The sequence below is a fragment of the Rhea pennata genome, chromosome 3 (genome assembly GCF_028389875.1).
Source record: "Rhea pennata isolate bPtePen1 chromosome 3, bPtePen1.pri, whole genome shotgun sequence".
In the NCBI taxonomy this organism is placed as follows: Eukaryota; Metazoa; Chordata; class Aves; order Rheiformes; family Rheidae; genus Rhea; species Rhea pennata.
This window is the reverse complement of record NC_084665.1, coordinates 74348789-74375488: the sequence shown is the minus strand read 5'-3', so window position 1 is coordinate 74375488 and position 26700 is coordinate 74348789. Positions and strand designations below refer to the sequence as shown.

The following is a 26700-nucleotide window of genomic DNA, read 5'->3' as shown; positions in this document are numbered from 1 at the left end:
CTGATTTTGTGTGATGTACTTTCATTCTGCCTGTGTTGATGAGTTTTCTGTGAGAGATGGAATTGATAAGGTGACCTCTACTTTTGGAATGGCTTCCTCTTCTTGGAGCATTGTACTGATGCATTGCTCGTTTGATGCATCAGTATGACTCTTATGTTTATAAAATACCAAAAATTCTCTTTCTCTGCTGCTTGCAGCCCTCAGTGCTCTGTTACTTGTATCAGCACCTCGTTCTAGGAAGATGCATTGACTGTTTTTTGTGTGCTGAGCAGATGTTGCATGACTGAATTGCCTCTAGACTTTAACTGTGAGAAGGAGGAAAATGATGACTCCTTCACTTAACAGTCACACCTGTGGATTGATGAAATTGTTACAGAGTATCTATCAATAATGTCCGAGCTGGATTTGTGTGCTTGTAAGCATATGAAAATGTGCTACTGAGAAAAATCATGGATGACAAGATGGTAAAGGTTTTGTTGGTGATACTGGGGTAGTTGTAACCATCTGGATGTACAAAAGGGGCATCTTGTAATGATGACATATGGTCATAATTCATGCATTATTCATGCTGAATGCTTAATCAGTTGATGGAATTTCAAGTTTGATATTACCTACACATGATGCAATTCCTACTACTCTAACCCTGAAGTCTCATATTATAGAACTTCAAGTTGCAGCTATCACCTAGAATATCTATCTAACATGTTAATATTTTTTGTCTTAAAAAGCAGCTTGAGCATATTTCTAAGTAGGTGTTTTCCAGCATTACAGAAAGGCTACTGTGTCAATTACTGTTATGGCACAGAGACATGATAAGATAAATGCCAGTGAGGCATTCAGCACTTTGCTTATAAATCAGGATTCATGTAAGGGAAACACCTTTCTGTAATAAGGTTGTCCATTGCAAGTATGCCTGCTTTTTTATTGCTCTAGGTTTGTGAGTGTTGTGGCAATCAGCTGGGAACAAGAGACAGTCACTCTTCATAACTGTTGTGTCAAGTTCTTCTGTCTCTCAGCAGTGGTCTCAGATACACATCTTCTTGAATTCTTAGCAGGAAGGGACAGCAAACATTTAACTTTAATGTGCCCTGCTGAATGCCATGTAATGTAGGCTCGCACATTACAGGAGAATTTACAGAAACAGAGTTCTATAGCTTTAGAGTTTCAGAGATGACAAGCATTGAGTGCTGATTATTTCAGGGCGAATCTTAATCCATTGCTGCAATCTACATGCATTCACCCTGAAGGTAAAATCTGAGTATTGACCACTTCTTCTAGAGGCTGCTTTCCCCATTGACCTTTCCTTGCATTCCCAGGACTCTTTGCTCTCCTGGACCTCCACAGTCCCAAACCCACCATTCCAGGAAGCACCTGCTCATCTGTTGGCCCCAAATTCTACTCCCAGCACTATCTATTCCTAAAACCACACTTAGCTTTTCCAAGATACAAAGTTCAATTCGCTACTGAATAAATTACTTAGATTTATCTATTAGGTGACGAGCAAGTGTAAGACTAGTCTTTCATTGATTAAGCAGCAGCACAGTGTCATTAGCTTTCCTGCAACATGAACCCAGAGGATCTAAACTACAACTCGTTATGATATAAATTTAATGATATCCTAAAATTTGGTATCATACCTTTATTGGCTATCATTTTTAACATTGCAATATAATACATGTTATGTTTTTCCATACCTTAATTACTTTTTCCATACCTTAGGCATATGGTGCCTAAGTGACAAGGCACCCTGGGGACAAGGGCCACAGAGAAGGCCCCCCTACTGAATGAGGTGGGGGCCCTGGTGACAAGGGATACAGAGAAGGCAGAATTACTGAATGCCTTCTTTGCTTCAGTCTTCACTGCTAAGGGCAGCCCCCAGGAATCCCAGAGCCTGGATGTGAGGGAGAAAACCCGGAGAAGGGAAGACTTTCCTTTGGTTGAGGAGGAAAGGATTAGAGACCTTCTGGGCAGGCTAGACATCCACAAATCCATGGGCCCAGATGGGATGCACCCACAGGGACTGAGGGAGCTGGCAGATGTTGTTGCCAGGCCGCTCTTCATCATCTTTGAAAAGTCATGGAGAACTGGAGAGGTGTCCGAGGACTGGAAGAAAGCCAATGTCACTCCAGTCTTCAAGAAGGACAAGAAGGAGGACCCAGGCAACTGTAGGCCAGTCAGCCTCACCTCCATCCCTGGAAAGGTGATGGACCAGCTCATTCTGGATGTCATCTCCAGACATATAGAGGAAAAGAAGGTGATCAGGAGTAGTCAGCATGGATTCATCAAGGGGGAATCCTGCTTAACCAATCTGAGAGCCTTCTCTGATGGAATGACTGGCTGGGTAGATGAGGGGAGAGCAGTGGACGCTGACTACCTTTACATCAGCAAGGCTTTTGACACTATCTCCCAGAACATCCTCCTGGATAAGCTCAGGAAGTGTGGGTTAGATGAGTGGACAGTGAGATGGATTGAGAACTGGCTGAAAGGCAGAGCTCAGAGGGTTGTCCTCAGTGGCATGGAGTCTAGTTGAAGGCCTGTGGCTAGTGGCATCCCCCAGGGCTCAGTACTGGGTCCCATCCTGTTCAACTTCTTAATCAATGACCTGGATGAGGGGACAGAGTGCCTCCTCAGCAAGTTTGCTGATGCTACCAAGCTGGAAGGAGTGGCTGATATACCTGGGGGCTGTGCTGCCATTCAGAGAGACCTGGACAGGCTGGAGAATTGGGCAGAGAGGAACCTCATGAGGTTCTACAAGGGCAAGTGCAGGGTCCTGCATCTAGGAAAAAATAACGCTAGGCGCCAGTACAAGCTGGGGGCTGACCTTCTGGAGAGCAGCTCTGCGGAAAAAGACCTGGGAGTGCTGGTGCATGACACATTGACCATGAGCCAGCAATGTGCCCTTGTGGCCAAGAAGGTCAATGGTCTCCTGGGGTGCTTTAGGAAGAGTATTGCCAGCAGGTCGAGGGATGTGATCCTGCCCCTCTCCTCAGTCCTGGGGAGGCCTCATCTGGAGTGCTGTGTCCAGTCCTGGGCTCCCCAGCACAAGAGAGACATGGAGCTACTGGAGAGAGTCCAGCGTAGGGCTACGGAGATGATCAGAGGGCTGGAGCATCTGCCCCATGAGGAACAACTGCGAGAGCTGGGCCTCTTCATCCTGAGGAAGAGAAGACTGAGGGGGGATCTTATCAATGTGTACAAGTACCTGAAGGGAGGGTGTCAAGGGGACAGGGACAAACTCTTTTCAGCTGTCCCCTGTGACAGGACAAGAGGCAACGGGCAGAAATTGAAGCACAGGAAGTTCCGCCTGAGCGTGAGGGGGAATTTCTTCCCTGTGAGAGTGATGGAGCACTGGACCAGGTTGCCCAGAGAGGTTGTGGAGTCTCCTTCTCTGGAGATCTTCAAGGCCTGCCTGGATGCAACCCTGTCTACCATGCTCTAGGTGACCATGCTAAGCAGGGGGGTTGGACTAGATGATCTCCAGAGGTCCCTTCCAACCTTGCTGATTCTATGATTCTATGATATGCACAATTTCCAATCAGCAGCAACACTATATGCTTAGTTCAGGCTGTGATAGCATTGAGTGAACATTTCCTAGTGTGTACATCCCATTCTGCAGGTAATTTTTGACAGACTTTTGATGGACTGCAGACCTCCTACTTGTTAGTGTAGCATTTAACTGCTTATCAGCCTCATTCTTAATCTCCTCGTTATTTCAGTTGCACAGCTACAATAATTAGATTTTACTTTTTTACAGAATTTTGTAGAATAGCTTAAGACTATACTACGCAGGGACATAAGTTTTCTTTTGTCTGTAGATCTTAGTTATCACTCTGTATGCCAATAATTATTTTGCTCAAGAGCAAGTCTAGGTGAATTTCAGTCCCTGCAATAAAGCCGCTTTGACCAATTTGCTGAAGCTAAGCTGATACACAGCCAGTATTTAATTAACATTTAATGTTCTATCTGGAGCATCTAAGCACCTGGAGCATGGAGTGTCTAAACTGTGTTTCAGCTCTGTGCACACCTCCCCACCTTTCTGGGTATGCTTGCACTCATATGCTAGTCTTGATAATCGTGCTTATGAAAACCAACAATAAATAGAAGATAATGTACTAATCTCTGAATATACACATGGTAGGGTTTTTCATAAACCTATGAGTTGTCTTGTTACAGAGTTTGAATCATAGAAAATTTTTCTCGTCAGGAATGCCACAGACTTAATTTCACTACAAAGTTTTTCCAGCCTAGTTATGTCAGCTCAAGATGTAAGAAGTGCATGCCTCATGCAGGTAACATCCCCTGGTGTGGATACAGCCATTTGAACACAAGAAAGCTCTTGTTGACCTAATTCATGCTGGATTTTCTACACTGGTAGAAAAACTGCATTGCACAGCTCCTGTCACAGTAGGTGTCCTGAAGGAGACATTGCCACAGCATGTTGAGGCAGCGTGTGCATGTCTCTACATTCCTATAGAAACTACAGTCAAATCATCCAGTGAAGTTGTGCTACAAGTGATAGGCTAGAAATTTGCCGTTTTAATTTGCCATTTTTGTAGCATAGCCATATTTAAGCTGCATTGATATGCCTGTGCACAGTGCTGTGAGTAAAGATATCATACAGTAATATGTACATTAAGGGCATTGCTTGCTCTGGTGTCCTCCACAAATGCTTTCTTCTCCAGAGCCTCATTATGTGTCTCCATATGCTTGGAAATGCAAAGTTTTACATGCTCTTTGCAGTCTGCATTGATAGCAATGACTACCCAGGAGGAAAGGCTGTCGAAGGTCCTCTTCTTTTTTACAATCTCCAAGATTGCTAAATTTCTGGAGGTCTCATCAAGGCCTCACTGTTTTAGGTACACTACAGATATTTACTACAAAAATTTACCTGCTCTGAAGAGTTTGTCATCAACAAAATACCTGGACAGCTTTCTGATCTTAAGGGACATTCTGGGTAATGCATTCAGGATTCTATGATAACAAATAGCCAATTTCAGAATTACCTATATATTTGCCTAAGTGCATAGTTATGTAGGAATATTTGCCTAAGTGTATAGGCACAAGCCTATACAATTGCTTAGGTAACTGGGTAGCTATATGTGATGCAATGGGTTGTATTGATATGCCTTATGCCAATTAATCACCATGGTTCAGAGACATTTTATGCTTTTGGCAGTATACAACACCATGCTGAGCAGGGAGGTTGGACTAGATGATCTTCAGAGGTCCCTTCCAACCTTACTGATTCTATGATTCTATGATATGATCATGCTGCATAGCATATGGGCAATATTTTAAAGTACTGTTGGTCATTATAATCACAACGCAGATTTCTGGTGGATATGAGTCTTGAAAGCATCATGAAATAGGCAAGCTATTGAGTGCACCAACCATGGATGTAATTCAGAACTGTTGTGTTTCAGGTATTTCTATGTGCTTGTGCCTGCATATTTCTCTGTTCTTAACTGGATTTACTCATGCATTTTGGGGAATTTCTGCCATGCACAAAACAAAAAGATCATGCTGTGGCCAGAAGTGAAGGAGCCACAGTGGACTGATGTGTATTGTGTTCTTTTCTTAAGCATCTGCTACTCTTCCCTTTGGAGAAAGGAAGCATCCTAGGCTAGATGGACAATTGCTTTGACCAAGTGGCAGTTCTTACATTTCCTGCTTTATGTGTGATCTGCAGAGTTTCTCTCTTAAATAATCTGTTGTTATCATGATGTGTTGTTATCATGATTACATTGCTGTAATGTATGATGATGACACATTGCCATATTCCCAGAGGTTCTATATTCCTCCAAGGATAATATTTCTTATTTAATATGGAGGTTTAGTAAACTTTATTCCATTTCACCAACAGTGGTGTGAGGAGGGTCCCAGAAGGGGGATGTTTCTGCTAGGTTGTAAGGGTGAGGCGGGAACAACACCTGGATCCCCAACAGGGACAGGTACACAAACACAAGGCACTCTGTGGTCAATACTGAGCATTTATTACCCTGAGTAAACTCAGCATCTGAGTGAGGGTTCCCCAGTGATTTCCCAACTGAGGCGATATGGAGCAGAGTCCCTGGCACCGGTCCGTGGTGAGGAACACCGAGGGTAGTGCTAGATAAGGTTTTCATGTATAATATGCATGCACAGTAAGCATACTGAGCTCACCACTGATCTCGATTTAAAGCCCAGGTGTGGCACCACACTGGCACAGACTCAGTGGCTATGGGTCAACGTGCCCATAGCAGGTTGATGCTGCTTTTCCCCCAGAACGGTCTGGCTAGCTTCCATCACCTATCTCCTTGACATTCTTCCACACTTTCCCATACATAGCTTTTCCATTAACTCCACCTCAAAAGGTTGTCCTTCATACAGAGCAAATAGTTGAGAATGTTGGACCACCACCTCCTTGCACAGGTCAAAGGCTTGCTGCTGTTCTTTAGTCCATTGCCATTTAGTCCATTTTTTTTTTTGGTCAAATGCTGTAGTGGCTGCATTAAATATGCTAAGTGGGGTATAAAGGTCCACTAGCACCCCAAAAGGCCCTAAAACACTCGTGATTGTTTTACAGCAGTAGGAACAGGGTACTGTTGAATAGTATTGTGCACTTTCTCAGGGATGGCTTTTGTCTGCCCCCTCCAGACTATCCCTAAGAATTGCACACTAACGTCCGGCCACTGTACCTTCTTAGGGATTACAGCCCACCTGTGCTCCTGTGGAGTCTGTACTGGCAATGATAGCTGCTCATGTACTCATTTTTTAGAAGGTCTTATTATCAAAATATCATCAATATAATGATGGATGGTACACTCTGTAAGGAGGTACTCTGCCAATTTTCTCACCTTGGAATTCTGAACTGCTCTCACTTGCTTAGTGCCTGGTTCACTGACAAGTGCCAAACTCCTTACATCACTTACAAAAGCTCCTACTGTCCCAGTTGCAGGCATCACTATGCCAAATAGTAATGGCTTTAAGGCACTTGAAGCCTCCTTTAATAATGGGGTTCTCATCTGCCGTGTTATTTCCGCACCATCCAGTCCATCTCCATCTGCCAACCCAGTTAGCTGCCACAACACGCTGATCTGTTCCTCAGAAGTATGCAACGCTCCCACTACAGGAGCTAATTCACCTCTGGCTGGGTAAGCACCTACCACGGTGGCACACAACCATAGATATAATGTTGGAGCTTCAGGAACATTTCCTGCCCTGTCCCGCACAGAAGTTAAATGGGTAAGATAATATTGTACTTCGGCATCAGTTGATAAGGGGCTCATTAAATTCAGCTCCTCCCTTAAGACAGTAAGCAATCCGGCACCTGCATCCCCTGCTCTCATTAACCAGGCTAACAGAGACTCCCCAGGCTGCTGCTGGAAAGTAGTTAAAAACTCATGCAGTTCCTTCAGGCTATATGTCCAAGATTGCTCCACTGTATTCCCATCTGCTTGCTTCTTCCCCTTCCATTGCACATGAGGTTGGACCTGAGGAGCAGCTGGTTCTCCTTCTAATCCAAATTCAACCTCCGAGTCAGATGAAATACTCCAGATTTCAACCATCCCACTCCTCTGGGTCCCAGTATGGTCTAGTTATCGTTCTCACCTGGGCAGCCATAGCTGGGGCTTTCCCAAAGCACACACGGCATTTGTTAGCCACGTGCAAAACCAGTCGCTCTACCCTATAGATTAATTCCTGGCTCTTTTCAGTTTGGGTCATAATCAACTCCTGTGCTACCGCCTTCACATCATGCAAATCTCCAGATCTTTTACTTGTTGCTGCAAAGACACTACCTCATTATCTAAGGCTCAAGTGCCTCTCCGCAGTGCCCACCCTAACTGTCCAGCTAGCTTCTGAGCTGTTTCCAAAGCAGCATGGAAAGGCATAGCCCATAAAGCAGATTCAACCACCTTCAGGGTAACATTTTCCCTCTGTGCCAGCTCCGGTCAGTCCTCGGGGGCTGCCAGAGTAGCAAGTAATGGAGCTACCACCCCTCACTGCTCAGTCTGAACCATCCTGGCAGCCACAGGCAAGCAGCCCCTCCTTGGCTCTTGCCCTCCCTCTTCTCTCTCGTCAGCCATGGCATTGGCCTTTGGGGCTTCTGCCAACCACACCTATTGTAAGGGTGAGGTGGGGGCACCGCCTGGACCCCCAACAGGGACAGGTACACAAACACAAGGCACTCTGTGGTCGATACTGAGCATTTATTACCCTCTGCATCTGAGTGAGGGTTCCCCAGTGATTTCCCAACTGAGGTGATATGGAGTGGGAGAGTCCCTGGCACCGCTGTGCATCAATCTATGGTGAGGAACACCAAGGGCAGTGCTAGATGAGGTTTTCATGTACTATACTCATGCACAGTAAGCATATTGAGCTCACCACTGATCTTGATTCAAAGCCCAGGTGTAGCACCACACTGGCACAGACTCAGTGACTATGGGTCAACATGCCCATAGCAGGTTGATGCTGCTTTTCCCCCAGAACGGTCTGGCTAGCTTCCATCGCCTATCTCCTCGACATTCTTCCGCACTTCCCCGTACATAGCTTTTCCCACTTTTGCTAGAGCAAATAGATATTCCAAGAGGACTGAGTGCATGGTTGCAGCCTTTTAACACAGATGAATACTGAAATACCTCTAGATATAATTGAGCTTATGTAAAGTCATATTTGTCATATAACTATCCAGCTGTAATGTATTTTGGACTCTTCAACTGACCCCTTGGCTTAGGACAATGATATGAAATAGTGTTGGGTATTAGCATCCTATATGTTTTCAGGTGATACTTTTGACGCCAGAAGAAGTCTTAATTCTGCCATAAGTGATTCTTTGACATCAAATTCCCATTTTATTTTACTTTAAAATGTGTCATTCCTGTTGTTAAACTAACAGTCAATACCAAAGTACGTATGTACCCTTATTGCTCATATGACAAAAGACAACACTTTTTCAGTTATTCATCTGCCAAAGGTTATTACCTTTTTTTCTCCTAATACTACTATCCTCTTAGTACTCATCACTAGACAGATTTCTTTCTTAATAAGTATATTCAGGTTCCCCAGTCTGTGAAACTAGGTTATCTTTCCTGCTTACTGCACGTTAGATACAGTCCTCTCTAGCATTGCATGCCAGCACCTGCAAGCAGTGCTGTGAGCCCCAGAACCAGGATGGCCAGATCTTTTAGGGATTTATGTTTCAAAGCTAAATGAGCTGGTACCAAAGAAAATGCAGTGTCCAGTGTGATTTCTCTGCTATCTAATAAGTAAGTAATGAGTTCTTTTCTCAGCGGAGACGTTGTTAGGGTCTCTCTTTTCTACTCAATAACCCACTCACATTAAACTGGTAGGAGCTAATATCTTTGGAGACTTTGGAGATTTTAGATTTAAACTCGGTCATTGGATCACAAAGTTACTGATGAGGAACAGAGAAAGACACAAAATCCTAGATTTCCCTAATCTCTTCAAGACAAGGCTAAAGATTCAACATCTGTTGGATCTGCTTGATCTATGGGTGATTACTAATAATGGCACTTTGCATTGTGTCTTTTTGCTGATTATCTCAGGCAGATCTCATACTTTCAGGAATAAACTTTAAGGGAATCAGAAGTAATAAGTAGATAACTTATTATTCATATCTCACTGCTGGGAGAAATAATATCACAGAATGGGTAGGTGGCTGGACCAACCTTTCATAATAGGTTGATGAAAGAAGGAAAAAAAAAGAAAGCTCATGCATCCTGACTGTTTCTCCTGCCTTAATCACTGAGGCAGTAATTATTTCTTTTAAGCAGCAGTGATTATTTAACTTTAAATAAGTCTTGTGAATGTGATTAACACGTTAAAGATCATCCAGGAGGATAGATTATTCATCAAAATTATGAATTTATAAATGATGGCATGTAGGATATATACAGATATTTTTTACTAATGCTTTGGTATGTTTGAAAATTAGATTCTTTTTTTCTTTTGAAACTCTTTCTTTGCAGGGCTCTAAATAGCTTCACATCAGATAAAATAGGCTAAACAATGGAAAATGTGCCTGACTGCAGAGCTTACAGTGAAAAGGAGTATGATTTTTTTGAAGTCCTTCTGTGCAAGTCAAGACAGATTTAACCCTGAAACTTGGCGGACTACAGTGCTAGCCAAGAATTCACCTACATCTGAGAGTGCAATAAATAGATCAGAAAACAATTTTGAAACTTTTACACTAAAAGTCATAATAGTGTGGTCAAATCTCAGGTTTCAGGGAAGGCTCCTGTTTTTCACCCTATGTGTACTCCTGTGCGTTGCATAGGTGCAAGCGTTTCTCCCAGGATGCAGTGTACCGTTACAAGAAAGGTGGCTTGCCTAAGTTTGAGTTAGGAGATGAAAGTTAGGAAATGAAAAATTTGTGTTCTAGAAACACCTCAGAGGTCTTTATCTTGACATTTTAAAGGGCTGAAAGCCTAGAGGTCTATGTTTTTGGAAACAGTGCACAGTTCAAAACTTTTATCAGGCCTTGCACGGTTCCTGTCACAGGCTGTTTCCTATAGTAGCACATAGTAATAACATGCAGCCTTGTGTCTGCCACAAAAGGAAAAGCTATATGTAATCTAGTAGGCAGGCAGATACAGAGAAATAGAGGCATCAGCAAAATCACTATTTTATTGTTGAAGTTCTGGCTGAAATGTTTTAAAAATAAATTGTATGACTGGTAATCTCATGAAATAAGAAAACATCTATAGGTTATGAGATCTAACCGTAGAGCTTGGGCTGGGTCAAAATTGAGGCACTGGAAATTAATTTTTTCATATTTTAGGAAAATTCGTGTTCAAATTCGTAGATTTGAGTTCAGCTGTTACAATTTACCTTGAGAGCCCAACCAAAAAAGGTGCCAGTTCTCTGCATCTCTTTCAGAGGCAGCCAAAACCTCTCCAGACTAATTTGCAAAATCTCTAAAAACAAATAGCAGCTCTAAATACTTAACATGAGCTTGTATTTAGTAACTGGAAAGCTTGTCATGATAACAGGCTAAGCATGTCGTAGAAAAGAGGATGATCAAAATAACAGAAGTAGCAGACCGAAAGGGTACAGATCTTCCCCTCAGTTTGTGTTACTCCTATTATATCTGGAGATCAAAGGTTATCTAAGCTATATTTTTCTAAAGTGCTATCCAAATAGACAGTAGCATAGTAGTTGGAAAAACTATAGGTAAATGTTCAAACATCAGAGAGTTGAAGCAGGCAACATAACCTTGACAAAAGCTAGCAGGACAAAAATATTAACTATTCAAAATAAATAGAGCCTCTTCAAAACTGAAAAATGCTTTTGATGATGACTGGTAAATAAGATTTATTTCATAAGGAGTTCAAAACGCATTCCTTAGCTCTCCTCCTAGTTAAGGTTGTATACTAGCTTGTGTACTGTAGTAACATTTCATCTCAGCAGCACCATCTATTGCAGCTTTGCTTCAATACATATTATAGGAGAATCAGAAACCTCGTTGTACAATGTGGATCCACAACCTTGGTGGTGGTGACAGTTGCTGGATTCTGTCTCTCTGGGGCAGACAGGATGCATGCACCATTCAGTTTAAGGCCACCACAGCGGCTGTTCAATCCAGCATCAACGCCTCTTGCCAGAGAAGGGCAGAGAAGTTGTCCACTATGCCTCCTGGGTTCCCTATCCCTCGTTCACTCACTTCCCACGGGACTAAAGTCTTTTTGGCCACAATGCTGATGTGGCTGAAAATTGATCTGAAAAGTAGGAATACAGTTTTTAGGCAGTTCTTTGATCAGGCTCACTGTGCAGCCCCCTAGGCACTAGTGGTGGCATGGGCAAGCAGCGGGAGCTTGGGGCTCAGAGATGGAGAGCACGAGAGCTCCTTTCAGCAGCACCTCAGAGCTGCTGCACTGGCCATGGGTCAGTGACTCACACAGCTTTCCTGCTGCAGGGGAGGGAGCAGAAAGGAGATCAGAGATGGTTGGTTGAGACCAGATATTCTGAGGAGGCAAAAAGAGCTGATATCCTCTAATCTCCCAAAAGGTTTAATGAAAACATGGCACAAGACAGAACAAGAGCAGTGCAGCCTAAAATAGGCATCCACAAACCAAACATGGTATGTTCGAGTGTTTTGTGAAAGATCAGAGGACCATTTCTTGTAAAAGGCATTTTCTCCATTACATGAATAATTTGGCAGTAATTCCTACGTGTTGCTTTTAGGCAACAATACTGCCATAAGGTGGTCATCAGTAATATGAAAGGTATGAGGAACTAAAAAACCATTCTGTGTCAAGGATGTAAAATCTCAGATGAGGGGCAGTTCTTTTAGGCTTTTTTTCTGCTCTTTTGAGGAGCTGAAAGCCTTCTACAACAGGCTTTAGGTTCACTGAACCAGCAGCTCAGCAAAACAGGAAGGAGATAAGCAAGATTTTATTGTTCGGGTGTGGGAGCCTCTTGATGCAGTGATACAGAGAAGGTCTGTATTACCCATGCACAGTATTACCCCCAGTTGACTGCTTCGTTTTGCTTTTCCTGCAGCAGGACTGAATGACTATAAAGTCCACAAAGAGGCAATGTTATTACTAGGGAAGTTGTGTATCTGTGAGACTTGCTGTAACATGTGAAAACGGAAAAGAAACAATTCTTCTGTGAACGTGCTTTGTAACTGAGATTGTTTTTCAAAGAAAGTGATGATGAGTAAATTCTGGTCCAATCTCCATCCCCTGGGAGATTTTTTCCTCTTTCCTACATAGTGCTCAACTCTGACGCTCATGTTAGAGGTAGCGGAGACCGGCCTTCCCCCTCCATAGTGCCTTCCCCTTGCATTGCTCCTGCATGCACTTAGATCTCGTCTGCTGAGCTCTGTGCTGTAAAGCAGGACGGCACAGTGCCTTTGACGATCTTCATCTTAGTAGCAAATTGTCAACTGAATTAAAAGGGAGAGACTATAGCAGATGAACGTAGAGTAATATGTTTATTTTGTGGTATGGCAGTGCTGTTATTCTACCTGTGTCCCAAGCTTATATACAAATAATTGGGAATTACTGGCTTAATGGCTGCTGGGTGTTTTCTGTTACTTTTTTTTTTTTTCCAGTACCTCTATAACTGTGTAGGTGAATGTGAAAACAGTTTTGCACATGCATTTTTCGTAGAGACTGCACAATTAAAGCCTCTTTTAAATTTCTCTCTAATTTATTTTTAATTTTGTAACCCCCCAGGGGTAGATCCTTATTATGTGATGTAAAATCGTCTCTTCTACAAAGCAGCTTATTTGCTGATTTTTAATTTGAGTCAGCAGTGGCAGAGCTGCAGGTTTTTTTCAAATGCTGAGAGATCCTCTGTATATATATAGCTGTCAAATGTGTGTTTCACTGTAGAATTAGTAAAATACACAAGCCCTAAACCTAGTCTTCTAGAAAAGACAACAAGAGCATTTTTATTTCTCTGTATTAACAGTATTTTAGACTTCTGAATCTGAAAGAATTCTTAATATGCAACTTGCTTTTAACTCTTTATAGTAGATTTGGATTAGACTGAATGTGAAGGCTCAAATTTTCAAAAGCTTTGCACTTGTTCTTGAATGCTGGCAGAAGTTAGGGTTTGTTTCTGTTTTTCAAAAGGGAATCCACATCAAAAGATTAATGTTATCAAAAAATAGTAGTAATCTGCACATTTGCATGAATGCATATTCACCAATGTATGCCCACTGGTTTTCTGGAAATGTTCCATTTAAGCTAACCGGCACACCTTCTCTTTCATTATTTGTTTATTTGACTGACTGGGAGCCTTAGTCACAGTCCTGTTGAGATAATAACATAAACACATAGTCTTGCATAATCTGTCCTCCCTTTGCATTCACTGGGGAAAATGTTGTTTTATTTTTTTTTCCAAAACACCAATTATCTCATCCTAAACAATTCATCTGGAATATGTCAGGGATAATAATGCTTTAAAAATGCCTCACCAAGTAGTTCAGGTGTAGACATCTAGATTTGGTCCTTCTGTCCCACAATGCTTACAACTTAGTGTACCCAGTTAATAAGATTTGTCATTAAGGCAGAAAAAAATAAAGTCTTTTTTCTTTGTTCTGTTTTTAATTGTGTGTTTTTTAATTGTTGCTTTTAATTGGATCTTTTTCTATTTGTTCCTAAACAAAGGAGATGTTTATTCCTATTTGGGGTGTAAGCTGTGATGACAGCCCACAGGTCCTCTCTTACCTGCAGCCCAGACCTTCCCCAGTCTGAAACAGAGAACAGTAATTAAATAACAATCCCCAAACTAACAACATGTGCTAAAAATGCTTTGCTTTTTCCTCAGATACATCCTCAGATGAAGTAAGGCGACTTTACTAATTGTAGATCTGTACAATTAAGAATGTTTGTGAATAATAATAATAATAATATGGACAGAGGGGCCCAGAATCAGAAGCAGACTCTTCTTACAAGCTAAATAGAGATGTAGCGTATGAATGGAAGAAAAAAACAAGTATGTTCCAAAGAGGAAGATACAGCTTCTTCACAGACTTTTTTCCAGGAACAAATTCTCTATTTCTCATTTCTCTCCTGCTGAATGTCTGTTCATCTCTTTGGTTTCCAGTGGGCGAGACAAAGACACTTGCTGTGAAGCTAAGCCAATGTTCATCAGAGCTGCCCGGTGCCTGCATAAATTCGCTTTATCATTGCTTTTGGCTATGCAGAGCCTTCTCAGTGGAACCTGATCTTTTGCAGTTTGGAACATCTTAGAGCGTTTTATCAAAGATAAAACACCACTTGACAAAGATTTTTCTTATTTCTGTTATTAGCACAGAAAGGCTCAAGACAGCAGAAAAGAGAACTATGAATGTCAGTGTTGTAACACCTTTAACTTCCATTTCTGGAAGCTGACATTGCCTTTTAGCCAGAACTCATAACCACAGTTTCATTAGTAGAATTAACTTGCTCTGGCCACATCTGACTGAACAGTATAGTGATCTACAGTTGGAAATTGAAGCTGGAGAAGAAAGCAATAGCAAACCAAAGGTGCCAAAAGATTTCCTGAGATCTGTCCATCATCCTTATTCAGGCAGCCTAAAGCCAGTGTAAGTAAGTCCTTCATCCTGCCTGCTTTCTGCTTTTTTGGTACTATCCAGAGCTTACTGTCACCAAATCAGATTTAGGTGGGATTTTCACTGTCAGAATAGAGACTACAGGGACTCAGAGAGTTTTATACTGTCCAATAGCATAATGTCTTTGATTTTTCTCCTTATAGTTAAAAATAAAAATCACTCTGAAATATTAACTGTGCATTTCCATTGTGTTAATGTTTTTCAGTTGGTATTTTAAAGGTATACTGGATGGCCTATGTTTAGAAACACATTTTCGGTATCTGCAAGGGTAGTTCAGATATCTAATCTCAAATGCTTTTTAAAAAATACATCCCTTAATGTTTTAGAAAAGAGGCAGATCAAGAAAGGGTTCCTCTTTTTACATCTTAAAATCATCATGATGAATATCTAAATCTGTAACATATCTTAAGTATGTTTTGCCTGTACAAAGTGTGTGGAATTTCTTTTTAGCAAAAGTTCTCCTGTGGCATGGTGATAACAGGAAAGCATGATATGGTTGAAGATACTGGCTCATTCTTATTTATAATTTTAAATAATTAGCCTGTTCACCATCGTGTTTCTCTTATTCCTGTGTTGGTTACAGAGAGAGAAAAGAAAATGAGAAAGAGAGAGAGAAAAGAAGAAAGAAAGAAAAAGAGAAAGAAAGGAAAGAAGGAGGGAAAGGAAAAGAAAGAAAAAGAAAGAAAGAGAAAAGGGGGAAAAAGTAAATGAAAAACAGAAAGAAAGAAGGAGAAAGAGAAAGAGAGAAAGAAAAAGCTTTTTAACACTTAAGTTTTGCACTGTCAGTGTCATTATCACCGAAACAAATAAAGAGGTTTTTGCCTAATAATATCCCACTAGAAGCATTTATGTGCAGATGTTTGTTGGTGAACAAGTGTCAAATGATTCAGATGATTTTTTTTCAGGTAAATACATACTCAGGTCACTCAGTGACCACAGAACAGATTTTAAAATAGTGGAATATTTTTCTAACTTTCAGGATGGTTCAAATTCAGCTTATACTATTGCGGCAGTAGTTCCGTTTAACCCTACCTCATATCAACCCAATCCATATTTATGGGTCCAAACTCTGAAAGACTTACAACCTTACTGTGTTCACTTACAATCAGCTTGCCAGCCCCTTTCGCCGTGCGGTCTCATCGTGACCTGAGCATCCTATAATGCAAATAAACAATAGCAGCTTTGCCCACCCTCACCAGTGAGCTGGTTTCTTTTGAACAGAGAACAGTAATGATGCCCGGCCTCGCAAGACAAATGCTTTGACCTTCTGAAAGTTGTGGCCTGGGTCTGCAGGCCCTGTTGTACAGACAGCCTTCACCTGGTGGAGATTAAGCGTTGGGTGATTGACAGGCTTCCTCCTGTCCAAGGCTCTGTAGGGCGATCCTGTCTCCCTCAGACGCTGGTTCTTGGGGCAGAGCGACCGGCCATGCAAAATCTGTTTGTCTCAGTGCAACCTTTCTCGAAACAAGTCTGATATTTTGAGTCTTTAACCTCATAGCTATCCTGTGAGCACTGTAATCTTCCCCAAAGTCATACTGTTACTGTCCTGCTCTAATAGTCCATCATACTTACAAATCCTGATAGTCTCCCACTACTGGCAAGAACCTCTTGCAGCATTTGTAACACGGTATTTGCCAGTATGTAGAGAGAGAAAAAAATGTTTGGATGAACAGCTCTATCTATTCTCCAGCGTCTTTTGTGTGTGTGTGTAAAAGTAAAACTAAAAACACATTTAAAATCTGTCCAAGCAGCTCTTATTTTTCCTGATATTGTTTAAGATTCAATTGAAGTGACAATCTGGCCAGTACATACTGCTTTGTTGAGTTGGCTATTTTAATATCTGCAAGACAAATAAGAGGTGTTAGTTTTCATCTCCTTGCAGAGCCTTGTTATATATATCACTTTTCAACTGCGTTTTGTAAATAGAAGACATCTTCTAGATAATTTCTCATGACATGCAAGTTTTTTGTGCATGTAAACCTGAGTCTTTTACATAATTTTTGTTATTGTTTATTACCACAGGAGAAGAAAACTTGCTGGCAATTTTGAAAAGGAGATGGTGGAAGTACATGATCCTGGGGATAATAGATATAGAAGCCAATTACCTGGTAGTCAAAGCTTATCAATACACCACTCTTACTAGTGTACAGGTAAGGATATTAACGATTTTCCCTTTTGGGGTAAGAGAACAGGCTTTGCGTGGGCAGTGGGACAGCCTCCATTTATTTCAGAAGAGCAGGGACTGGCACCCAGTTCCTTCCTGTGCCCTCTCTGTGTTTTTCAGTGCCGTCTCAAAAGATGTTGTTTTGCATATAGGACTAGTTTTATTACTTAGTATTTTCCAAATTGTACAAAAACATTCTCACTTTTGTTTTATTTGCCTTTTGCAACACATTTTTTGACATAGTCTACTTAATTTGGTCCCTTAGTGAAATGTTTTCAGATGGACTGAAATGTTTTTCTGACTTTATATTGTACTTGGGAAAATACAAGCACTTCTTTTAGCATTCCATATTTAGATCTGAGTGCAAAACTTGTCAGTTAAGTAAAATGAATGTAATTATTTTTGATGAAGAAGTCATCTTCAGTGCATACTTCAGTGCAAGCAGTATTTCTATTGTATTGTGTTACAGCTTAACTGCAGCTATCAAAAAGTGTACTCTCCCTTTAAAAATTATCCATATAGTGAACAAAACTAGGGTAGACATTTCTCCAAAGATCTAACCTGTATATTTTATGTGCAAACACCAAAGAATGAGATTTCTCCCCATTTCGGTGGAGAAGTGAATAATCAAAACATTTTTAAGAGTGTGGAATTATATATCGTGGGAAATCATTACATACTTCATTGCTACTTCTTCTGAAACAAACATACTCCCATTACACATTATCTCTAAATAACCGGGCATCAGTTGATAGTCTTTATTGTATTTTACACCTTATTTGCCTGAAATTTGCTTTAGAGCCAGTAAAATAAGTGCAGCAGTAAATGTTCTGCAAAACCAAAGCTAATTAGGAATATATCTCTTCCATAGTTGAACGAGTGATATTGGAAAACATTGAGTATTATTATCTGTTGCTGAATAAGTAGCAGGGTTAGTGGAGAACTGTGAATTTGAGAAACCTGAATCGAAGGATTGTATTAAAGATTCACAATCAATATAAGAAACTGCAAGTGCCTCTCCCATCAGAATCGTAGTTAGAGAATTCTTTGAAACATGCCTAGACAGTTTAATATTACTTTTAACACTTTTCAAAATGAGATTACTCAGTATAAAGTAAAGCACAAATCCACCTAAAGCTGATCCTGTATAATTTTATAGTTACTAAAAAGCTTCCAAGGGAAAAGCGAAAGCACAATTGCTTCTTTTGTATGTGCACTCATAGTATGTAGGAACAGTGGGCTGGGAAGGATGATCTAGGTCATTAAATTCCTGTCTCATAAGGCCCCCACCAAGCATGAGTTAAAGGTTAGTCTGGCCGGATCCGCGGAACATCCGTTCCCAAAGATGCAAACCATCCCGCTGCTCCACCATGAGCACAGCTTTTATTTGTAAGCGACCAAAAACTACAGAGAGTGCAGGAAGCAACAGGAGAGTTCAAGGGCATCACCTATCTCCCAGCAGAGAATTTGTTCACTGAAATGAGCCACAGTCTTCTTTTAGACCAAGGGAGAGAGGAAGGGTGGAATGGGAGAACTGTCATAGGACACAGAGAGCTTCATGTCCTTTTTAGACCTCTTCCACATAAAGATTATGAGAGTTCAGTTCTCCTTCCCCCAGGCTTTGAAAGAGAGAAGAGGTACAAGCTCAAATGCCATCAGGCCATTTGCCAGGAATGAAGAATACAGTGTCTCCTTCTCCCATAGTTGTCCTGGATTGCTTGGATTCACATGGAGTGACTCAGGACTATCTATTGCACTTTAAATTCACTTCATGATACAATTTAAATGGGCTTCTAAGTGTAGACAAGCCCCAGGGTATGGTCAGAATGGGACAAAGATGAGGTAATGCATTAAAATGTTGCATCAAATGAAAGTTTTGCAAATTGTAGCTAAACAATGCTACTTCACTTAAAGAGGAAACATAAACCCCCATAATTTATGGGATTATTCAGGCTCAATCAACATTGGTCAAAGTTCATAATGACATGAAATGAAGACTGAAGAAATAAAAAGTAAAAAATACAAAAAAATCAAGATGTTCCTTGAATCTGGTTACTTAAGAAGCAAACAGGACCATTCTCTCCAGAGGATCTTCCTAAAGACCTCATCTTGCAAGAGCACAACATATAAGGCCATAAATACTCATGTAGCAACAAGAATTCAAATACTTCCTGAAATGAGACTGAAAAGTCATTGCTACCTACCATTGCTACCTATCTTCAGCTGAAGATGTGCTGGTATGTATATATTAGCTGAGAATCTAGCCCCTCACCATAAATTCCAGGGGATTTTATTCTGGACAGAACTTGCACCAAGACTTTTTTGATGGGGAGAGAATAAGAGTTTCTTTATATTGTAGATTTGTTAGCAAATTGATAATGACACTTCAGTAAATCTTGCAGGATTATTATAGTTGTGGTGCCTGGACCATTTCAGTAGGAAATTAGTTTTACAGCATATACCTTTTTCCACATGGTATCTCTGCTCCATCGTGCAAAACTAACATGCAAATGTACTGGGCTTGTGGCACTGTTAGGCAAAAAACGTTAGGCTGCTCCCAGCAAAAAGCCAGAGTTTATGTGTAAAAATATACCTTTATTGCAGTTGATTTGCAGTTCTGCTTTCACCTCCTAAGTGCAAGCACTCAATAGCTTTGTTTGCAAGAAGTATTAAAACTCTTAGCACTGTCAAAATTTCTAGTTCAAACCCCATCTCTTTTTTAATTAACATTATCTCATCATGTTTCAAGGAAAAGACTGAAGATAGTGCCCTGCTTTTCCACACTGTTTCACAACCAAGTTTTATCTAAAAATTTCATTAAGATTTCCTTAAAGAGATTTTGGTTTGGGAACATAGAATTGTCTAATAAATTTTCCTACCTTGCATATCTTCAGAATCACAGTCAATGAAGACATACAGGCATAAATCAGAGCCAAACATGTTACAAAGCCTTTTCCTTTGGATATGCTTTTGATTATTTCAAATGCTCAGGTACTTTGTAGTCACTGTCTGACAGTGTAAAGCTCAGCTGCAACATGAGATGAAAACAAAGAACTGTGCAGCCTAGAAACACAGAATTTTCTCTCTTTAAAAAATAACCAAAAAGTATGAACCTTACAAACTAGGTGACATAAAAAAATTGGATTCAAAACCAAGGCCCTGTTTATGTTTCAACCTTTAAGGAATTGCTATGGAAAAAAATCCAAGGTACCCTTTAGGCAGCTGTAGGGCAATTTAGGGGCAAGTGGCTTTAACAGAACAATCCAGAAAAGCACACCTGATTGCCTATATATCTGAGATGCTGTAGATACTAGTCATTCCCTAGTGTGTGCTTACTACCCTGATGCTCAGACCATGGTCTTGAGGTGTGAAAATTTGAATTCGACTCCTCTCGGATTGCTCCTTCCTTGGAAGCTTAAAGTTTTGCCTCTGCGCCTGCCTAGAGAGCTTCTGTATTGGTGGAGCTGGTACCTGCCTCAATTTTAAAGTTCAATAGCAAAGTATTCCTACATCAAAGTACCCTGAGGAACTCAATTTGTTAGATACGATCTTAGCGTGCCTCAAGCATTTAGAGAAAGCCTGGAGTGCTTTCCAGACTGTAAGAGTGGAGCCACCTTTTACATAATGTCATAGCTGTTAAAACAGTTGCCCACAGAAAGGTGGCTTGAGTTAATTCCATCTCAGCCAGAGGGGATTGAAACTGAAGCTTCCTGCACCTAAGCAAACGCTCTGAATATCAGGCTAGTGAGTAAAGACTGTTCTCTAGGGGAAGCTTTTAAAAATTAAGTGTATACCAGGTGAAAGGCAAGGTAGTTTGTCAGTGGATGAATTCACACTTCCAAAAACACATCTTTCAAGAAGTGCCAGAGTGCTACAGGTCAGTCACATTTGACGCTATCAGATGTGTGTGTCCTGATTCACAGATGGCCCAAAAGCTGCAAAATAATTTTTAGTTTCTCTATGATACATTAATCCAGCTTACACCAGACTTTGCAGTCTTCCTGCATGTCAGTTGTAGTAGGTGCAGACAGTGCATTATACACTTACATATATTAGAGTGAGGGTCCTGTGGACTTTTTTTTAAATTATGCAGTTAAATTTCAGGACTGCATGTGGTAATGCTTTCCATATTTATCCTAGCTGTTTTTAACACATCCCTAGTGTAGGCCTGTGGAAGATTTAATAACTACTAAAGGCGAGTGTTTTAACTACTGTTAGAGACACCTTTTTCCATAGCAGATAAAATTAGCTCCCTCAGAGGTAATAAAAGATTCTGAAGTTCTTGTGGTTATTTAAATCTAGATATATCATTTGTTTGAAGCTGTATATTTGCACTTTGGCTTCCCTGTGCTGCATTTACAGTGTACAGCCTACTGATTCCATAATGTCTTCTGCCAAGCATGGTGTGGTACTAACATTTGTAACCTTTGCTTCCAGGTAGGTGCTTTCTCATCATATCAAGCTGCACGATGAGGCAGACTGTCCACTCCCTTCTCCCCCTCCATCCCCACATTAACATGCCTTTCTGCAAAGCGCTGCTCCATCCACATGCATATTACACTGTTGTGTTTCATGGTCTCACGTTAGTTGTTTTCCTTTCTCGGTAGTATGGCATCACTTTTAAATTCCAAACTATTTTTGCAATGCCCTCCATAGTGGTATGGTAGAATATGCATGCAATGCCACAAAAATAATAAGACATTGTCAAAGAGAGCACTATGTTTTCAAACAGTGATTTATCTAGTAATTTATTCCTTGGGCAATCAAGCCTTTGATTGGCATGATGAAAAGAAAGGTAGTAAAACCTGGGATTTATTGACAGCAGGAGACAGGCAATAAAACTGCAATGCTGATGTTCTCAGCGACTCTTAGATTGCTGTGAGCTTCAGTAGTACATCACAGTTCCAATTACCTGTGGCAGTTTTCATACCTCAACAACTGCCACCAGGAAAGAAAAGGAGTTAGCAGTAAGTGCTTATTATAGGAGTGCTGGATGGTGATAGACTTTGCTTTGTTCTTGGTCCCTGTGAACTCAATGTGCGTCGAGGCCGAAGGTTTGAGATGATCTTGAAGCAAATCTAGGGGGTGAGGAACACAGTAATTGCTGCTGATCCACCTTGTCCAATGACCACTAATATGAAATATCTCAGAAGCAGAGAGAAATTCTGCTCCCTCCCTACCTGCCCTCACCCCATGCATGTAAAATTTACCATACTTAACTGCTTTGCTCCTGCACAGTGAGGGAACAGCACAATGCTTATACGGTTTGCAGAGCTGCATTGTGCAGAAGCGTTACATACCATGCATTTATACAGTGAGACTCTGTGGAGTGTACCTTACATTTGTTTTACCATCACACTTTGAGGTGCTGTCCTGTCTGTTAACTGTACCATACGTATGGTTTGCAGACCAGCCCCCACAAAATCCTCAGTCTCTCTCTGTTATCTCTAGGTATCCAAAGTTCATGCCTCTAATGGCAAAATTCACTCTGACCCATACCCTATAAAAATATAAGTATATAAGACATGTTTTGTATTACAACAGCAGAGAATTTGGCATTCTGTGCACATTTTGCATATTCTTGCAGGCAAAACACAAAAGCAGAGGCCTTACTACAAGAGACATCCATGATTTTTTCTGGGCATTGCAAGATCTAATCAGTCTTTGCATAGCTTACAGCCACCAGTGACATGGAGGTTTCTAATAAGTAACTTTAAGGAAAAGGTTTCCAAAACCCATATCCAGTATGTAAAATCAAAGGAAGAAGTCAAGCAAGGGAAAGGCCATTTGAATGGTCGTTTTGTATGTACTCTTCCTTCACTGTGATATTTGAGTAGATCTTGCGTAAGCATAGATGGATGAAGAGATGTGTCTTAAGATTTTTTTTTTTAATGTGTCAACATATGATTACTCCTGTTGGCAGCAAAGAATGTATACATGTAGACAGTTGAGAAGAGAAGAGAAGAACTGCAGGCTGGATGTGGCCATCACCTTTTGTCCCAGATAACTGCAGGAACTCATTGAATTCCTTTTATGAACACAGAAAGCTGGAACTATAATAATCCTCATCTCAGGTATTGGTACATGCAAGTCAGATGTAAATGAAGGTCCTTCACTAGTGAGAGGTTTGAGTGATTTTCTATGTCTTCTGGGAAAAAGAGAGAAAATCCTGAGAACAGGGAAAAGGAAAGGGTTAGAACAGTTGTAAAAACACTGGTCATGTGATCCCAAGAAAAAAGTTAGAGCTCTTTAGGGTAGAATACTGATTTATAGAGACTTCAAACTGTAACAGTCTTCTGGTTTTTGTTTCTTATGTCATAGACATAAGACGTTTTTACATCTTTTGTAAACAAATTGTATGACTGACTGATTCTTTCACCAGTTTCCCTACCTATAGAACCCCATGTTTCAGCTTGGTGAAAGCATTAGCAGTTTTTAAATTAATTCTGTGATTATATATTACATAATTACATCACCAAGTGATTAAGCTGTGCTGAGATAACAAATAGAAACACAGCAGGATAAGAAAGTAAAAAAAATGCTCTTTTTTTTAATTTGAATTGCTTAAAATAACTGTGCCAGAAGCGTTACCAGCATCCACACCTTCCTTGCAGAATGTTTCAGGTTCAGGGTATCACAGCTGGAAAGCAGATCCACTGGCAACTTTCAGCCAACGCTGTGAGATGTCGCATCTCAGCTGTTTTTGTGCATGTATAACATACAGCCAAATGAAGCGTGTGTGGTTTTGTGAAGGTAGTGTGAAAACCAGAATATAAAGAGCCCGAGAATGGATGGCAAACCGTTTCTTACTGTGACTGAAAAACAAAGTAAATGTCAGCAGGTATGTCCCTTGCTGGCCACAGCACTCGTATTGAAGTGTCCAGTTCATACGTTGAAATTCAGTAGCCATCCTCACCTGTGCTTGACACTACAAAGTTGCATGGATTTGACACTGACTTTTCTGATCTCTACTGTGGAGAGTAGGCAGAGTAGAGGGTGCAGCTGATTCTCCATCTGATTTGCTTGAGGGTAGTGCTATTGAGAAACCCCTAATGTGAGAAAAGGGCTTATAACCGGAAAAAAAAAAAAAAAAATCCAGTGAATGTTTTAAAAGGAAGATTCAGCTCAGCTGTTCCCATTGGGACTTTGCTGACCAGCTTTTTTCCTTTTGATACTGATACAGATCAGTAGTAGTCCCCATGTGTTACAGACCTTTTCTCTACAGCTTGCCAGCTTTCCTTTCCAAAAACTAACAGCATGTTTTTGTTATATATGTGCAGACACATGCTGGATTTGAGAGATCAGAGATTAGATATTTATTGCAAGAGAGTATTTTTTCTGTGAGTCACAAGTATAATAAAGTCAACATACTTTAACAAACAAATAAATGGAGAAAATAAATTTCAACATTGTGTATCATCAACAGACTCAGATGTAGTAGAATCAAATAATGATCTTCAATCTCTAAGACGACACAGCATAGCTGTAATAAAAACGAGTTGTTGTAGAACAACATGGCAATAGGATATATATTTTTGTATCTAGTCTTCTAAAGCAACTTAATTCAGAACTGTCACTGAAGAAAACCACAGAAAAACATAACAGAGTCAAAGAAAAGAAAGCTGGTCTTCTGCTTCTTTCTACGTGGAAAGCTCAAGCTGCCTGCACTATACTTGGTATCAAGTTCATTATGTCTCCATGGCAAAATAGGAGGAATTTACTTTCTTTTAGTTTAGTGAGATCTGGTAACTTCTGTGATTAAAATAGCAATTTTGATTAAAATCAGGTCTGATTAATTTAACATAATGGCAGGGTAAGTACAATACTTTTTGAATAGCCAATTAAAAAGAGAGAAAATACAGAAGACAATTATGAAGCAAATACTGATAAATTACTGACCTTTATGTGCCATATATGAAATCTAAGCTAAGCATAATTTATCTGTGTTATTGTACAAGCTTTATAGTCATGAAAATGATTGTTAGGTATAATGCGTTTTTCTTAATAGCTGAAATAACTAATACCAAGCAAACAAACAAACAAAAAACAAAAACAAACAAACAAACAAACAAACAAAAAACAAGGAAGCCCTGTCAGGTAATCCATGATCTTATTATGTTATCCTCAGATTGTGTGTGCATTTTCTGTCTTCTACCAGACAGATTTATTTGAAGGGGAGGGTGAAGGAGGAGGAAAGAAGAAAAAGTAAATTTAGTCCTGAAGAAATGAAACGTAAAGCAAAGCCTGAGCAGTAACTAAGCGGTATACCTTAGGTTACCATAATAGTGAGCCAATTTCTTTCCTTCTGCCCCATTGTTTAATTACATATATGAACTGAGTGCAGTTTACAAAGACACATGTAACATCAGCGAATGATGTCTGCATCTACTATTTATATCTATTAGTGCTGCAGTACTTCAGATAGAAGCACATGGCTAAGATATTGGACTAATAGCCCCAAAGAGGACTTCCTTAGCTGATGTTAGCGTTGTTTGTGACAGGGTCTGTTCATGCTTCCCTTGTGTTAGTGCTTAAAAAAAAAGACACCTTCACGTACTTAACAGCAGAGGTATGTTTAAATATCTATGGAATAAGAAGAATTTTTAAAAACTACTTTTAAAAGATTGTTGGAGTATGCATGTTGAAGTATGTGTGCTGCAAGTAGAAATAATTTTTTAAAGTAGCTATTGAAATCACACTGGCACCCTGATATGTATCATATTCATAAGAAAATGCCCTTTTGAGTGCTTAACTAATGGTTAAATAGGTAAAGCAGCCCAGTCCTGTCCCATAATGAACGTGTAGTGTAATGTCCTGTGTGTAAGGGTGGACAAGTCTGTATTCCATGTTAGGGGTTAAAAATATCCACTGACTCACTCTGTTGGTTGAGAGACAGTAATTATTAGCTGAAAGGTGACATCTTCATCTTCTTAAATATATCATTGAAAGCTGTTTGTGTGAGTAGCCATAGGTCTTTTTAGTGCAAAATCAAATAGTTGGTCCAGTGACAGCTCACTGATTCAACTGTGCACAGAAAGGAACTGGGATGATGCTTACAGACACTCACTGGCTTTTCAGTAGGAGCTAGTAACAAGTAGTAGAGAGGTGATAAGAAGCAGTTTCTTAAAGCACCCCGTTGCTTACCTGTGGTGTGAGTCCTGCTCTGTATTGGGCACAGCAACCTCTGAGGTACAAACTAACTTGTTTGCCTTAGGAGTAATGTTGGTATGTGTATGTGTACGTAGGAGCCAGAGGGTACTCAAATCTTAGGTCCTAGACCCAGGAGGACAGTAACAGACTGTGCAGTAGCTCTGGTTGGTTTATTCATGTTAAGCTCTGAACTAAGTGGTAAAGGTGCTTCTTGTCTTCTCCAGTGCAAAGTTAACCAAATTAGTACAACCAGTATAACCTACTGGTGACTGCAGTAGTACAAATTGGAAGGGAAGCCACATATACTGATCCAGGTAAA

At 40.4% G+C, this 26700-nt stretch overlaps 1 protein-coding gene across 1 annotated transcript in view; it reads left to right on the top strand.

Moving 5' to 3' along the window:
• Positions 1 to 26700, top strand: part of SLC35F1 (solute carrier family 35 member F1) — a 256539-nt gene that overhangs the window by 189393 nt on the left and 40446 nt on the right. Inside the window, exon 3 of the mRNA XM_062572623.1 lies at positions 17090 to 17217. Within this exon, the coding sequence (XP_062428607.1) occupies positions 17090 to 17217 (128 nt within the window). The remainder of the gene's footprint in view (positions 1 to 17089; positions 17218 to 26700) is intronic.